A 15,204-nucleotide genomic window follows, 5' to 3' on the forward strand; every position below is an offset into this window, starting at 1 on the left:
GTATAGGCTCCCTACGGCAGAGTTGCGTGTCTGTTTTCCACGTGCCGCCGGTCCACTATTCGCCGAGATCCGAACACGTGAGGAGCCGGATCAAGTGCCGTGCAGGAGAGTAGACGTTGCACACGCCCCGCCCTACGTTCCCCCAGCGCCGTATATTAAGAGAGTTTGGACAATGGGCGGAGCAAAGGCCACCGCCAGCGCCGAAAACTCCCCCCGCGGTTAGAGCGCAAACTAAAGGTACGACATAGCGTCGACCAATAAGGAGACCGCGACGTCACAATATTTCAAACGACATTCAAAGCGTGAAATAGAAGCGTTCAATCGGGGCCTCTCTACCACTGATCTCTATTTTAGTAGGCTGGATCGCGGATCGGGACCCCGTCGGTGTCGCCACCGGCAGCCATTGCTTGACACCAGGCAATACACGCAAGTCTATGGGAGAAACGCACAAAAGGAAGAATATTGAAGCACGTACGCTGTGCTGAGAGGCGAGTATTGTATGGTGCGGTGCAATCCTTATGTCGAGTGTTTGGAGATCGAATCGGTATTTGTCAAACGTCCGGTCGCCGAAGGAAAAAAATCAAACGTACCGGAGCACATGGCTGAGCTGGCAAGCTTGCTCTCGTAGTGGAGTAAACAAAGGGACTTGCCGTCAATTAGACCGTCCTTAGGGAAGCCCAGAAGTTGATGAATGACAAAGGAGTTCCATCTCGACAGCGGCTTTCCGGGAGTGAGCGAATTCTGCGCAGCAAAGCCTTCGAGTCTGTCGTCTGCTAAACCCAGCTCAACGAAACCGCCACCGACTCCGCGGTAATTCTAGGTAACTCTCGCCTCGTTGAGCTGCACTACAGCGGAGTCACTCTCGACCACAAAATATTTATTTATAAGAACTGCGAGGGCTGTCAGTTTTAATGTTTGTACGCAAGCTATTTGACGGGCTTATCGAAAAGCATTTAAAAAGTTTCAGTGCCGACAGCAGCTTAGAAACAGGGGAAAACGTCACTTTTTCTCGTTCTTCCCATAGGGGCCCATGCATTGGCTGGTGTCAATCAATGGCCGCCGGTGGCGACACTCGGCCCCAGCTGCCGAGGCCGCGATCCGCGATCCAGCCTACTACAATAGAGATCAGTGCTCTCTACTCCAGCTCATAAATGTCTGCAGTAAAGACAAAGGCACAGGCGAGCCTAGCTCAGTGAAATGCTTTTCTTTGTACAAGAGCTCGTGCATAGGAGGCACTTTCCAAGGCCACGCGCTCGTGCCCATGCCTTTGTCTGCACTGCTGATGTTTGTTCGCTCTGGGCCGGTTTGCTAGAACAGCGTCCTAAGACTGGCTGAAAGAAAACAGGGCAAATTGTGGGGCGCGCGAGCGTCTTGAGACGCGGAGTCCCGCTCCGTTCGTGAGCTGGCTCTGGCAGTCCTTTCTTTCCTCGTCTCAGCTGAGACGCTGTTTCTAGCAAGTCGGCACTGGTTTGGAGCGCACGTTCGTTTATTCCACACTTGAATATTGGCGTGACGAAAACCTCACACGCTCAAAGTTTTCAGTCACCGAGAGCTAAACCTTTTCACTCTAGCGACGCTAAAACGGCTCAAATTAGTCGTGTCACATATTTAGAGCACACGTCCACCGCTAGGGGCTGTTTCGCGGCCTGTGGTTGGCCCCAAATTGCTCGCCTCTTCAAACCAATGTATGGCCAAACTCTCCACGGCTCTGCGTTCCCCTCTTGAGCGCGCCTCGCGCCTCGAACTCGCGGCGCCGCTATTCGCTGAATTCAGTCACGTGACGAGCGGGATCAACATGACGTGCAGGAAAGACGGCGCTACGGAGATGAACGCGCAACTGTGGCTCCCGTAGGGAGCTTATACAGGAACTCTACTCCAAACAAACCGTTGCTAGGGGCGTTGCTATGGACGAATACATCGGATTGGATCTTTGAAAGAACGATCTTTCAAAAATCTCACGTGGGAATGAAACGTAAAAAAAGTTATAGGTATAGGAATCCTAGCTCTCATACAGGGGTATTCACACGAGGGGGAAATCCCGGGGATTTCTCCCCGGCACGCGCGCATCACGATATGAAAGCGCGAGGCTTTTGCACATCGCAAAGCCTGACGTTTTCGTCGTGGGATGCGCGTGCCGGGGAGAAATCCCCGGGATTTCTTCTTCGTGTGAATACCCCTTACTACGACAGAAGCTTCAGACGTCACGATATGCTTGCGGAAGACGACGAATGCATCCGGAATAAATTAATTGTTTGTCATTTGCAAAAGTTTAAATCGTTTGTAGAATGATACGAATTTGATTTCATATTTATTAAATGCATAGCAGGTCGAAGAAAACCCGTCAGGTTTGTAAAACAATTTGTATTTGCGTGCGACACAGAAAACAGTCTGTCAAAAATCATTCCACGTATGGAGATCTGCTAAATATACGACGGGACAGGTATATCTGTTCAGTACATGATATCAAAGCAGCGTAAGGCTCTCTTTTCGATTTTGTAGTTAACATGGAATATAATGAAGGAGCAAACATTTTGGCCCTTACATGATCAATTGGAGACCCCGAATTTCGTTTACAGGCTCGTAATGTTTCGTCTTGTAACCTATCAAGGTGACAAAACATTTTTGCTGAATTTCTCTTTTGGGTACAAAACATCAGGAGTATATAGGTGTTACGGACATTTTGGTTGTCAGCACAAATGTGCACTTTAGCAACTTTTCTGGGGCGTCATAACCTTTTAAAACCCGTGCTGGTCTGCACTCCGGTGTTGATATCTATAGGGTGGCTGAAATACCGGGTCTGGAACTAAAATGCGCCGGAAAAATCGGCGCCTGTACGTAACAATCTAAACTTATTGTCAAAGGTGTATTTCACAGGTGGGCTTTACCTTGTTAAAAAAACGAAGCGTAGCTCTCTTTCTGTAGAAAATAGGGCCAAAAAATCTTCCAGGGCCAACGGTGGACGGCAACGCAGATGATCGAGTTGAGTGACGGGGGGCGTTTGGCGCCCGTATTGGTAGATGGTGCCGGAAGCAGAGACAGGAGGTGTGGCCGACCAGCGAAAAAGAGAAGCGACCCGAAAACGAGATTCGTCGGCACTGGGCAGCAAGAGCGCAGTCGATATGCAACCACGTTTTCTCTTATTCTTGCTACTTTAAGTTTTTTTATCATTGTACGTATTTGTTTTTAAACCAAAGGTACGTTACAAAAACATTATGTTACTTTTAATTGACCACGGTCATCGCGAGCAGTGTCGATAAAGAAATAGCGCTGTCAATCAATACGTGCGCGGAACGCGCCCCACCACTCGACAGGAACGTTTGCGTCCCTACCCGCCATTGACCCTGGCAAGTGTTTGTCCCTATTTGTTTACAAAAAGGGAGGTACGCTTTGCAATATCACAAGGTTAAACGGCGCGTATGAAATACACCTTAAACGAAAAATTTGACATTGCTACGTGGAAGAGCCTCTTTTGGCCGATCATTCTTGCTCGGGCCTCGGTGTTTAAAGAGCCCATGAAACGAATTTTGGGTTGAGATAAATCAATTTAGATAGGAATTATACTAATATCACATCGTTTAGTGGGCCAAAAAAAAAAAAGGTAGAAAGTCAAAAGCCTGACTTTTGGTCCGAAAATTTGAAAACACAGCGGACTATTTCGTACCTCCTTCCCTTCGTAAGCTCTCTGCCTTTTCACTGTGATACATCCGCGGTCCCCAAAGCGCGTCACCGGGTCCAAACACACGTCCCACACGACACTGGACTTGATTCTTTCACTCCTAAACTGACATTGCGGTGGAAGCTAAGTGCTTGCCGGACCAATCAGCCACCTCCCTCTCATCGCCTGACCTCATTCTCTGCGCGTCGGTATGGGCGAGGGAGCGTGATCACGTGGCAAACGTGTGGCTGGCCCAACGAGCACGTAGCTTCCACCGCACTGTCAGCTCCGGAGTGAAGGTGTTGGGGAAAGCAACTCTCGTCTGAATTTTGAGCAACGGGATGATCTTCTAGGGGGACAATGGCTCTGTCCGGCTACACAAACCAGATTCCGAGCAAGAGGGGACTCCCCTCTTTTCGTCTTCTTGAACTGTTTGGTAGAATGCGCGATTTACGAGTTGAGGAGGAAAGCTAAACAGGAAAAAGTTGAAAAATCGTTTTATGACACCTTTAAAACCCGATTTACGAGTTGAGGAGGAAAGCTAAACAGGAAAAAGTTGAAAAATCGTTTTATGACACCTTTAAAACCCCTGTGCCCCCCCTTGTCCGGGAGACTTGTCATCATGACGTGATTCTGCTTCGTAGTGTTTTCTCCCTTCTCAGACATTGCGGAAGCCTCTACGGGCAGGCGTTCGCGAGCTGGCATACCTCGAGCGTCGAGTAGAAGTTTAGTCACTCGTCCCTAACTTAATTCTGCGCAGTCGCGTGCTCTGTCAGGAGGACCATGGGACCCGCGAAGCCGCCGTATCGTCTTCTAACAGGGCAAAACCGGTTGTAAACCTTGATTGCGGAGTTTTATGAATCCCTATGAGCCACCAGACCATAGAAAAGTCTTCCCGATCATCCATTAAAAAATACGATGCTTACAAAATGTATAATCTTTTAATAAGACAAATCGTTACCTCGAGTTGAGCCCCCGTGCATTTGTCCACAACAACGGCCCTAGCAACGGTTTCTTTGGAGGTTCCGGCCGCCGCTGTGCGAATGCGGCCACCGGAAGTTCCGAATCGGCCATCTTGGGCCTGGGTAAAGTCAGCCGGGTGAAGCGTAGCGGAAGCCGCGAGGCTGCGTGCTGGAAGACTCGTTTTCTGCTCGTTCGCCCTCATTCGCCTAAGGAGTTTTTGAAAAGCTTGTGTATACGGTCGTAACCGAATTTGAGAACTGGCGTAAATTTTTACGAAAGCGCACCACAAAAGGAAAAGCACAACTCGTCGGACGTAAGTCCTTCTGGTGGCTACACAGCGTCAACGCGCAGTTTATTTTTGCCTAAAAAAACACATATCTTTTTAAAGGGGGGGGGGGGGGGGGGGGAGGGGGTAGGTCACATTTCGGAAATGCGAACTGTAGCCGAGAGAGAATCCCAGCGTGTTTCTACAAACCAAAAGCTTAGTTTTTTACCGCACATATATAATCATAAGCGCAAGATACGAATTCGATGGCGTATGAGTGCGGTGTGACAAACTGCGTTGACGAACAAGAGATCCGTTACCTATCCTATTAAACTGTACCACAGAGAATGCACATACTTTATTCGAGTTATCTGAATTGTGACTCAGTTCGAAATACAACCATATAAAAATGTTTTTATTGAATTGAACAAGTGGTTTGTTCAATGTAGACACTGCGCTGTCGGTCATTTTTGGTTCGCGGATTTTCAAGAAAAGAAAGAAAAAAGCTGGCCTTGCACTTTTTCGAAGTCAGCCATAATCTAGCGATTTACGCTTACGTTTACGTTGACACTCATTTTTTCTTTGTTTCAAAGCCGCATGCCCCAAGAGTGCTTTCGACCAAGAGGACAGGAGGTTCCCCAAGTCACGAGCTTGCCTGGCGACGTCGTCGATTTGCCGAAACTCTGTAAAGCAATATATTACTTCATACCGAGGATGGAACACTGTTTTGTAAGTGTATCTTACCTTTGGTGACCGCTTTTACTTTCATATACGGTTCTCATCGGGGGCTAGTTCACACATTTGCATGTGAATGAGATTGAGTGTTGTTTGCTCGCTTCAAACAACTTTTAAAAAAATTTAAAAAAAGCTGCATTTACGCATTAGCGCCCTCTACCGGGTGCCGCTGGAACGCATTCGATATGACTATAATCGTACCATGGTTTAAGATGTATAGGTGAGGACACACAGCACGGCGAACGCTGCCACGCGATCGACCGTACAGAGTCCTCTTGGAGCGCGTCTCAGTAGCCTTGGAGTTCCCCTAAGGAGGGTATTCACTGAACGCCATACTTAAGGGCGGTGAAACAATAATGCCTAGTATATATATACGGAGATTGAAAGTTACAGTGTTATACATTGTTCACTCTTAGGCTGAGACTGCAGCCAAAGCTACAAGCGCGAGCTCGCCCGCACTTTGAAACGTGCAATTCTAGCGCGAGTGCTCCTTCTGCGCTGGAACGTTTCAAAAAAGCAACCTCGTGCTCTCGTGCTTGTGACATTGGCTGCAAACTTAGCTTCAGGGTGAACGGAGTATACCGGCTAGATATCACCAGTGCGCCAGTCTTTAAAGCTCGTTGGTGTATTTGCTAAACCCGAATTTGATCAAAAGGGGCTTGAAAGGGGCCATGAAATTATTTTTCCACTTCTTCCTCCTTAGCCTTTCTCCTCAACTCAAAAGCGAAATGAGAAATCACGCGGCCGTAAAATGCTTGAGAACCGGTATGATTGCTCCAAGCTTCCACCGTCCCCCTTAAACGGAACACGAAATGATTTTTCAACTTTAATCCTCTAGCTTTAATCCTCAACTCAAAAGCGAAATGAGAGATCAGGTGGTCGTGACGTGTTTGGGAACAAGAGCCGATTACTCCAAGGGCCCTATGCTATACGGCACGACCAAGGGACCGAAACAACCTAGCCTGCGTTCTGGTGTGCTTTCTAAGCACACCATAAAACTTGTCATTCTAAAGTGACGACAAGTTCCGCCAGAGCACTCATTGGCCACGAACGCGAATTCAAATATTAGTCGACGGATTGATTGTTGATAAGCGCATCGAGTCGACTTGAAGCCAGTCGACTCGACTCGCTTCGACTCGACTCGCTTCGACTTGACTCGCTTCGACTCGACTCGCTTCGACTCGACCCGCTTCGACTCGACCCGCTTCGACTCGACCCGCTTCGACTCGACCCGCTTCGACTCGACCCGCTTCGACTCGACCCGCTTCGACTCGACCCGCTTCCACTCGACCCGCTTCGACTTGACTCGCTTCGACTCGACTCGCTGCGACTCGACTCGCTGCGACTCGACTCGCTGCGACTCGACTCGCTTCGACTCGACTCGCTTCGACTCGACTCGCTTCGACTCGACTCGATTCGACTCGACTCGATTCGACTCGACTCGATTCGACTCGACTCGATTCGACTCGACTCACTTCGACTTAGACTTAGAAGCGACTTAGACAAAGTAGATCGGGTGTGTTGAGGGTTTATGATATGCAGCATGTTAGACAAAATCCGGATTTTAAAAACAAGTCGGATCAGCGCCTCACATGGAATTGATTGATTCATTCGTTGATTGATTAATTGAGTGATTGATTGATTGATACGTATCTGAAACACCGTTGCTGTTGTCAGTATCAGTCTGACGTAAATCAACAGCAAAGGGGGGGGCGGAACTAACGTCGTTGTGGGATTGCGCCAAGTAGTTTCGTACTTTTGTTGTGATTGTCGATCATGTCCGCGTCCTTTTTCGCTACGTGTCATTTGTTTCTAAATACAAGCCAACGTTTCGACTGGAGCACTCGGGCCGACTTACAACGTAAATTACAACGTGGTCGATTTCGTTAAACACTATTTGTCTTGCGATACACGCTGATATACGGTGTCGATTTCAGAATTGCTGTGCATTTCATCAGCGCTTCAGTTTTGAGGTCACTGATACGTAAACTCTTCTGGTGCTAAAAAATCATAGCGCGGGAGTGATATACCGAAATAGAAGGACGCACACGCAACGGCACGAAACCAAATTCCATATGAATCGGGTTCAGTTACAGCTGGTCCTAAGGAGGGGGGTCAGTAGCGCACCAGAGCTCGGACCACGTATAGCGAAAGCTCGCGCTGCAGGATTGGTATGCTAAGCTATATCCTGAACCTTGCTCGCTTACGACGTTAAGCGCGCTTACCAACCGGCATACGGAAACAAAGGGGAGTCCCGGTTCCCTCTGCCTCACTTCTGCGCCCACCTGTTGCACACCGTGTTCTTGGCTCGTTTTAATTAGTAACTCTTAGTTGCCAAATTTCGCAAAAATCTTAAGGGGGGCAAGCAAAAATGCGAACTCACTGAAGGTACCGATATTACACCACACGCGTGAAGGACGCTATCTTTGTTTTGCAGACAACTAGAAAACCTGCGACAAACTTAAATCTGAAAACCCCAGAGGAGCTAAAAACAATAAATGCTACAAGTTTCGCATATCCTGACCAATATTATAGTAACATTCTGAAATCCAAGCTAAAAAGAAATTTTATCAGGACTGCGCTTGATGTCATCGTTACTGGGATCCCCAACCAACCCGCCCCAAAGCGAAGAACGTGCTAAAGTTCGCCGCGAAGCGGCGACTAATGTCGAGTCAAGCCGATTCGAGTCAAGCCGATTCGAGTCAAGCCGATTCGAGTTGAGTCGAGTCGAAGTGAGTCGAGTCGAAGCGAGTCAAGTCGAAGCGAGTCGAGTCGTTTCGACTTTCGACTCGACTCGTTTCGACCTGCTTCGACTCGACCCGCTTCGACTCGACCCGCTTCGACTCGACCCGCTTCGACTCGACTCGCTTCGACTCGACTCGCTTCGACTCGACTCGCTTCGACTCGCTTCGACTCGACCCGCTTCGACTCGACTCGCTTCGACTCGACTCGCTTCGACTCGACTCGCTTCGACTCGACTGGATTCGACTCGATTCGACTCGACTCGCTTCGACTCGACTCGCTTCGACTCGACTCGCTTCGACTCGACTCGATTCGACTCGACTCGATTCGACTCGACTCGCTTCGACTCGACTGGATTCGACTCGATTCGACTCGACTCGATTCGACTCGACTCGATTCGACTCGACTCGCTTCGACTCGACTCGCTTCGACTCGACTCGCTTCGACTCGACCCGCTTCGACTCGACCCGCTTCGACTCGACTCGCTTCGACTCGACTCGCTTCGACTCGACCCGCTTCGACTCGACCCGCTTCGACTCGACCCGCTTCGACTCGACCCGCTTCGACTCGACTCGATTCGATTCGACTCGCTTCGACTCGACTCGCTTCGACTCGACTCGCTTCGACTCGACTCGCTTCGACTCGACTCGATTCGACTCGACTCGCTTCGACTCGACTCGCTTCGACTCGACTCGCTTCGACTCGACTCGCTTCGACTCGACTCGACTCGAATCGGCTTGACTCGAATCGGCTTGACTCGAATCGGCTTGACTCGAATCGGCTTGACTCAGCATTAGTCGCCGCTTCGCGGCGAACTTTAGCACGTTCTTCGCTTTGGGGCGGGTTGGTTGGGGATCCCAGTAACGATGACATCAAGCGCAGTCCTGATAAAATTTCTTTTTAGCTTGGATTTCAGAATGTTACTATAATATTGGTCAGGATATGCGAAACTTGTAGCATTTATTGTTTTTAGCTCCTCTGGGGTTTTCAGATTTAAGTTTGTCGCAGGTTTTCTAGTTGTCTGCAAAACAAAGATAGCGTCCTTCACGCGTGTGGTGTAATATCGGTACCTTCAGTGAGTTCGCATTTTTGCTTGCCCCCCTTAAGATTTTTGCGAAATTTGGCAACTAAGAGTTACTAATCAAAACGAGCCAAGAACACGGTGTGCAACAGGTGGGCGCAGAAGTGAGGCAGAGGGAACCGGGACTCCCCTTTGTTTCCGTATGCCGGTTGGTAAGCGCGCTTAACGTCGTAAGCGAGCAAGGTTCAGGATATAGCTTAGCATACCAATCCTGCAGCGCGAGCTTTCGCTATACGTGGTCCGAGCTCTGGTGCGCTACTGACCCCCCTCCTTAGGACCAGCTGTAACTGAACCCGATTCATATGGAATTTGGTTTCGTGCCGTTGCGTGTGCGTCCTTCTATTTCGGTATATCACTCCCGCGCTATGATTTTTTAGCACCAGAAGAGTTTACGTATCAGTGACCTCAAAACTGAAGCGCTGATGAAATGCACAGCAATTCTGAAATCGACACCGTATATCAGCGTGTATCGCAAGACAAATAGTGTTTAACGAAATCGACCACGTTGTAATTTACGTTGTAAGTCGGCCCGAGTGCTCCAGTCGAAACGTTGGCTTGTATTTAGAAACAAATGACACGTAGCGAAAAAGGACGCGGACATGCTCGACAATCACAACAAAAGTACGAAACTACTTGGCGCAATCCCACAACGACGTTAGTTCCGCCCCCCCCCCCCCTTTGCTGTTGATTTACGTCAGACTGATACTGACAACAGCAACGGTGTTTCAGATACGTATCAATCAATCAATCACTCAATTAATCAATCAACGAATGAATCAATCAATTCCATGTGAGGCGCTGATCCGACTTGTTTTTAAAATCCGGATTTTGTCTAACATGCTGCATATCATAGACCCTCAACACACCCGATCTACTTTGTCTAAGTCGCTTCTAAAGTTTTATTCAAGAATTGAGATTTCGCAGCCTCCTGTTAACGCAGAATGCGTTTTATGGGTCGTTTCCTACAAAAAAATTGTAACGAAAGATCGACACGCTGACAACGTTACACTATGCAGTTTCCCTGTTAAATTTATTGGGGAAGTTGACGTCGTGACTTCACGTCACGGGATCTTTAAACCAAAAAGTTTTTCCCTCTAAATATGGAATGAAAAATGGACGTCACGTGATCTGATGTCAAGCGATCGACCAATAAATAAATCGAATTTCTTCGCTATATTTAGCGTCATAATCTACATCACGTGACCTAAACAGCAATCCGGTCTCCTCGCTAAATATAGAGTGAGAAATTGACGTCTTGTGACGAATAAACTAGTTCGATGAATAAACTAGTTGAAATTTTGAAAAAGAAAAAAAAGTTTATGGTTTATGCGAGACACATTCGGTATTTCCTGGTTTTTGTCGTCATAATCAAGCTTGTGGAATTTTTTTTTATAGCAATTAAAACGCCCTCTTTATGTGTTTCATTGTCACTGTCCTAAACTGGACCGCGTAATGCGACTCTTCGCGTGTTTTTCTTTGGATATCAAGGAACACGAGATCACTGGGATGCATCGCTTCAATCCAGTGTACAATTGCGAGTTAACCTGCTGTGTCTGGAAGAACAGTCTGGATAGAAAATTGCGTGTAGCTGCATCAATACAAGGTCTTCGATGCGGTACCGAAAATCAGGTAAGCGTCCCTTTTCAGAACTCTTCCCTCTTCTTTCTCGACGGAAATCTTTTTGGCAGACAAGATTAAAAAAGAGGAGGGGTACTAGGCCATTTACCGCGATTGTCTAGTTAGGTTCAAAATTTAGTCTACGGGCTTTAAAAAAAACAAAAAAAAAACATTAAATTCAAACCTGGCTGATATCCTTACTACAATCGGTATCAAAGGTCGAGACACAAGGGACAGGGCGCTGTTGGTCGAGGTCTGAGGAAGGGCAGAGCCCTGTCCTTCTTCGAGCGACGGTGCCTTTTGATTTCGGCGATAGTTCCGATATATTCGATCGTTGTTACCAATTTTAATAAATAAATCGGCCACACATGAATGTAAAACTTAATTTTTTAGGATGCTTAGGGACCATATGTAATTTAGGTTATGACCATAAATAGACTATCGCAGAAAGTGGTTTTAAGGCGTTCCCACACCTGCGACTGGTTACGACCGGAGAGATTAAAGGCCTGTTGACACATTTGCGTTTTACTAAGACCGATAGAGACAAGGGTGGTTTTAAGCCTCTTGTGACGACTTACAACCGGCTGCATGACTGCACAGCTGGTCGTAAACCGTCACAAGAGGCTTAAACACCGGTGATGTCTCAGTCGGTCATAGTCAAATGCAAGTGTGTGAACGGGCCTTAATTAGCAGTGACAGTTCAAAATCATTTTTTCTTATTATCCGAAACGATTGAAAATGATATGCCTCGACATTCCGCTGAAAACCCAAAACTTGGGAACTCAGTATTTGTAAAGTAAAAAAACAATTTCCAAAAGTAAAACTTGAAGTTCCCGCGCGATTCACGCCAGTGCAGTGACGTCAAAGACTGAGTCGTTCTGGAACTCCAGTTTCTCTCACTCCTCCGCGTCGTGTTCGCCTGCGTCCCGCGATCAGCCACTCCGTGCGGGCCGTCTATCGCCGTGAGCAGACGACGCACGACAGCGACGAGGAAGCCTTTCTGTGTGCACGGCTGATGTCCTCGCCGAAAACGAACGCGCGCTCCGCAACGTTCACGTTTCTTGAGGAGCCTGTACGCTCTTTTTACCGTGCACACCAGAAAACGCGTCCTGTTTGTGCAGCCATTAACGCGTTCTACTCTATTTGCAGTTTTGCGTCAACGGCGCTTGCTACAACCGTGAAGAATGGATCCACGAGCACCTTCCTAATGGTTCCCTCGACATCCGTCCAGACGTTCCGCGCAAGAGACCGTTTTAAAGTGACTTAATGCACGAAATAAAATGGTGACTGAACAACCCTCGAACACGTTTTTGTCTAAATCTCCCTAAAGATAAGTAAGAGATACGGAGTAAAGCACCCAATCAACAGTTCCCACATTCCTACTTCATGTCGCTCGCACTCATCTCTATGAGGAGTTTTCAGGATTTGATCTTGCTTTTCCGCTCCATGATTGCGGACACCGGAAATTCTCGATCGGCCATCGCCAGGTTGGGGAGTCCGGCTATAGGAAGCGAGCGGGCCGCGTCGCGGCGGTCGCCGATTGTTCGCCGCCACCTAGCGGTAGCCGTGCAGAATCATCGGGGGCAAGCAATGGCGACGAGCAGCAGAACGAAGTGTTTCTGTGGTGATTACGACTGGGTTTAAGGCGGTTACAAATTCAGGAAGCTTTTACCGAGGTGACAATATGACGAAGAAAAAAGTCTTTCATGAATCTGGCCGCGTGTACAACGTGAAGGAGGTCCGTTTCGACGGACAAGTGGATGTCACGGCGCGCCGTACTCCCCAGATGAAATTGAGCGCACCCTCAAAAAAACGTTAAGCTTCACGTAATTAGATAGGAGCGCTTTCTTACTTGGCGTTGGGTGGACTGCGCGAATTATGCGAAATTATTACCTTCTCAATCAGCTTGACAATAACTGGGCGATTGTTTTCGCGCCGTTCCGCGATTCCCGCTACTATCTTCCTGTAGGCTGATGGAAACATCAAGGGTGGGCTTGGGCGGGCCACGACATTTAGTTTCTCGATTCCGGTGAAGTATTTGCTGCATATATTAGAGTTTGCCGTAGGTTTCCATGCCGTTCCATCGTCTCTAGAATAGAAAAAAAAGGAAATGTATTATTCGTCAGCAGCTTAAAGCAAAACGCGAACTGCAAGGTAAGAGACTCACTTACCTGCCTCGACGCACAGGTCGCACCCAGGTCGCGCAGCACTCCGCCTCGTACGGCTCCGAAGGGAACCCGTAGAACTTCGTGCCGTGGGCGCCCTTGTATGTACCGTTGCAGCCGACCACGCAGCAGTTGTTGTGGCTTTTTTGGTGCGGAAAAGCCATCTCAGAAATTACAGCGCTAAGCCGCTACAACCACCACAAAGCACCACCGACGCCGCGACTGGCAGTAGCTCCCCGAAGCAACGGACCCGTTTGCCACTAAGGGCGCCCTGCTCGAGGCTTGAATTAGATCCGCACGGTTTCTATACGTGTATAGGAACCGTGCAGATTTGTAGATATGATAGACAACTATACTATCTACATTTTAACAAAAAATAAAAAAAAAAGATTTTTTGAGGAAATCGATTTTAAAATTGGTACTTTTTGGTTTTTGCATAACATTAACGTAAACGTCCCGGAAAGATTATTTTATACAACGGAATCGTTTTATAATATATCTAAAGAGCGTGTTTTGGGCTTTCCGTAGACATAAAAAATATTGATGTAACCCAAGTAGATCGCCAGTATTTAATTGTCAAAGCTCGTGAACAAATAACCGAGGGGCCGCTTTTGACATTTTTACAGAAAAAAAGCAAAACGCCTAAAATTATTTCATCGTATTAGAGCCTTTTACCTGTGCCCACAGAGTGCTTGAAAAAAGTTAATATAATGTGGATTGAAAATCTACGGCGGGATATCGAGCGAAACATCCGACCCACGACGGATATAAAAACACTGCTTTCCGCCACGGCCTCTTTTAAAATTCGTAAGTCGAGAACGAAAAATCTGACGAACTTGCGGCTTGTGGCTACTGCGTTTGTAGAGACAACGCCATAACTTTTTTTTTTTCGGCGAAATTGAAAATTCGACCCTTTTTGCCTGCACGATTTGAGATGAAATCACCCATTATCTCTCTCTCTCTCTCTCTTTCTCTTTCTATATATATATATATATATATATATATATATATATATATATATATATATAAGAACCAAACAATCTATATAGTGTCATTATTGTTTTCAAAAATTTACCGATATTGCCTTTCCGCTGGTTTAAAACGATAACAAACCTGGCTGCCGGCGTTCGCGGCGTGTTTAAGAAGTGAAGCTTGTTGAGCTCGTCTATTTTTATGAACGCGAGTCGTTTTGCGTTCACCGAGGGAGAAAGATGTCCTCAACCGACCTAGTTTGCAGGAAACAACTCACGCAAGTACACGCCTTTGAAAGCGATGCGCGGGTGCTTGTTTTCGTTGCGGAACTGGCCTAAACCTTGCGTCCTACGTCAACTATTTTGTTTAATTCGGCTTGATTCTTGATGCCAAAAAAAAAAAAAAAATTTGGTTCCCGTAAAAGTGGCTCCGCTGCACTGTGAATTGTGCAACCGTCGTGATTGCGGCCATGGCTTTAATACCGAGACTATACCTACACAGGAAGGAATTTGCGAGCCATTTTGTTGGAGGCAGTTCGCTTCGTATCAAGTTTGTACGGGGTACGCTCCAATAATTTCGTTTCGACAAGCAAGTAGTTCTCAAGTTTTGCAGCGCACCTGCATGCCAGAGCGAATATTTGTAGGTCACTTTTTAATTGTGCGTCATGACGCTCATCCTCTTTGCTCGTATATGCGATGCGGAAAAAAATAAAAGAACAGAACATAAAAGCTGAAAGGACTGCATATTTATTTTGTTTGATGTTTTAATCCTTCCGGTCGCTTTTTACCGAACATCGGCAGGCGCTGACAGACGCTTGCATTGAACGATGGCTCGTGCATGGCGGAACGCTAGAACGCCGTTCTCGTGGTCACGTTTTTAGACGGCGGCGGAATAGAAGACGGACTCGGGCAATGGCGGCCGCCGACGCGCCGCTTTTACGGTGTGTAAAGCGGTGCTCACATGGCGGAGAAATCGACGGAAGAATATATGAGACGTCATGATAGGCGAC

At 47.5% G+C, this 15,204-nt stretch overlaps 1 protein-coding gene across 1 annotated transcript in view; it reads left to right on the top strand.

Annotated features, from left to right (window-relative positions):
- The window catches only part of LOC120836214, a 50,450-nt gene extending 38,113 nt beyond the window's left edge, over positions 1–12,337 (top strand). The window contains exons 11-13 of the mRNA XM_040209401.1: positions 5,477–5,612; positions 10,930–11,070; positions 12,208–12,337. Coding sequence (XP_040065335.1) covers positions 5,477–5,612; positions 10,930–11,070; positions 12,208–12,315 — 385 coding nt within the window. The 3' untranslated portion in view covers positions 12,316–12,337. The remainder of the gene's footprint in view (positions 1–5,476; positions 5,613–10,929; positions 11,071–12,207) is intronic.
- The last annotated feature ends 2,867 nt before the right edge of the window (positions 12,338–15,204 follow it).

The sequence above is a fragment of the Ixodes scapularis genome, unplaced genomic scaffold (assembly GCF_016920785.2).
Source record: "Ixodes scapularis isolate PalLabHiFi unplaced genomic scaffold, ASM1692078v2 PGA_scaffold4__175_contigs__length_147842914, whole genome shotgun sequence".
Classification (NCBI taxonomy): Eukaryota; Metazoa; Arthropoda; class Arachnida; order Ixodida; family Ixodidae; genus Ixodes; species Ixodes scapularis.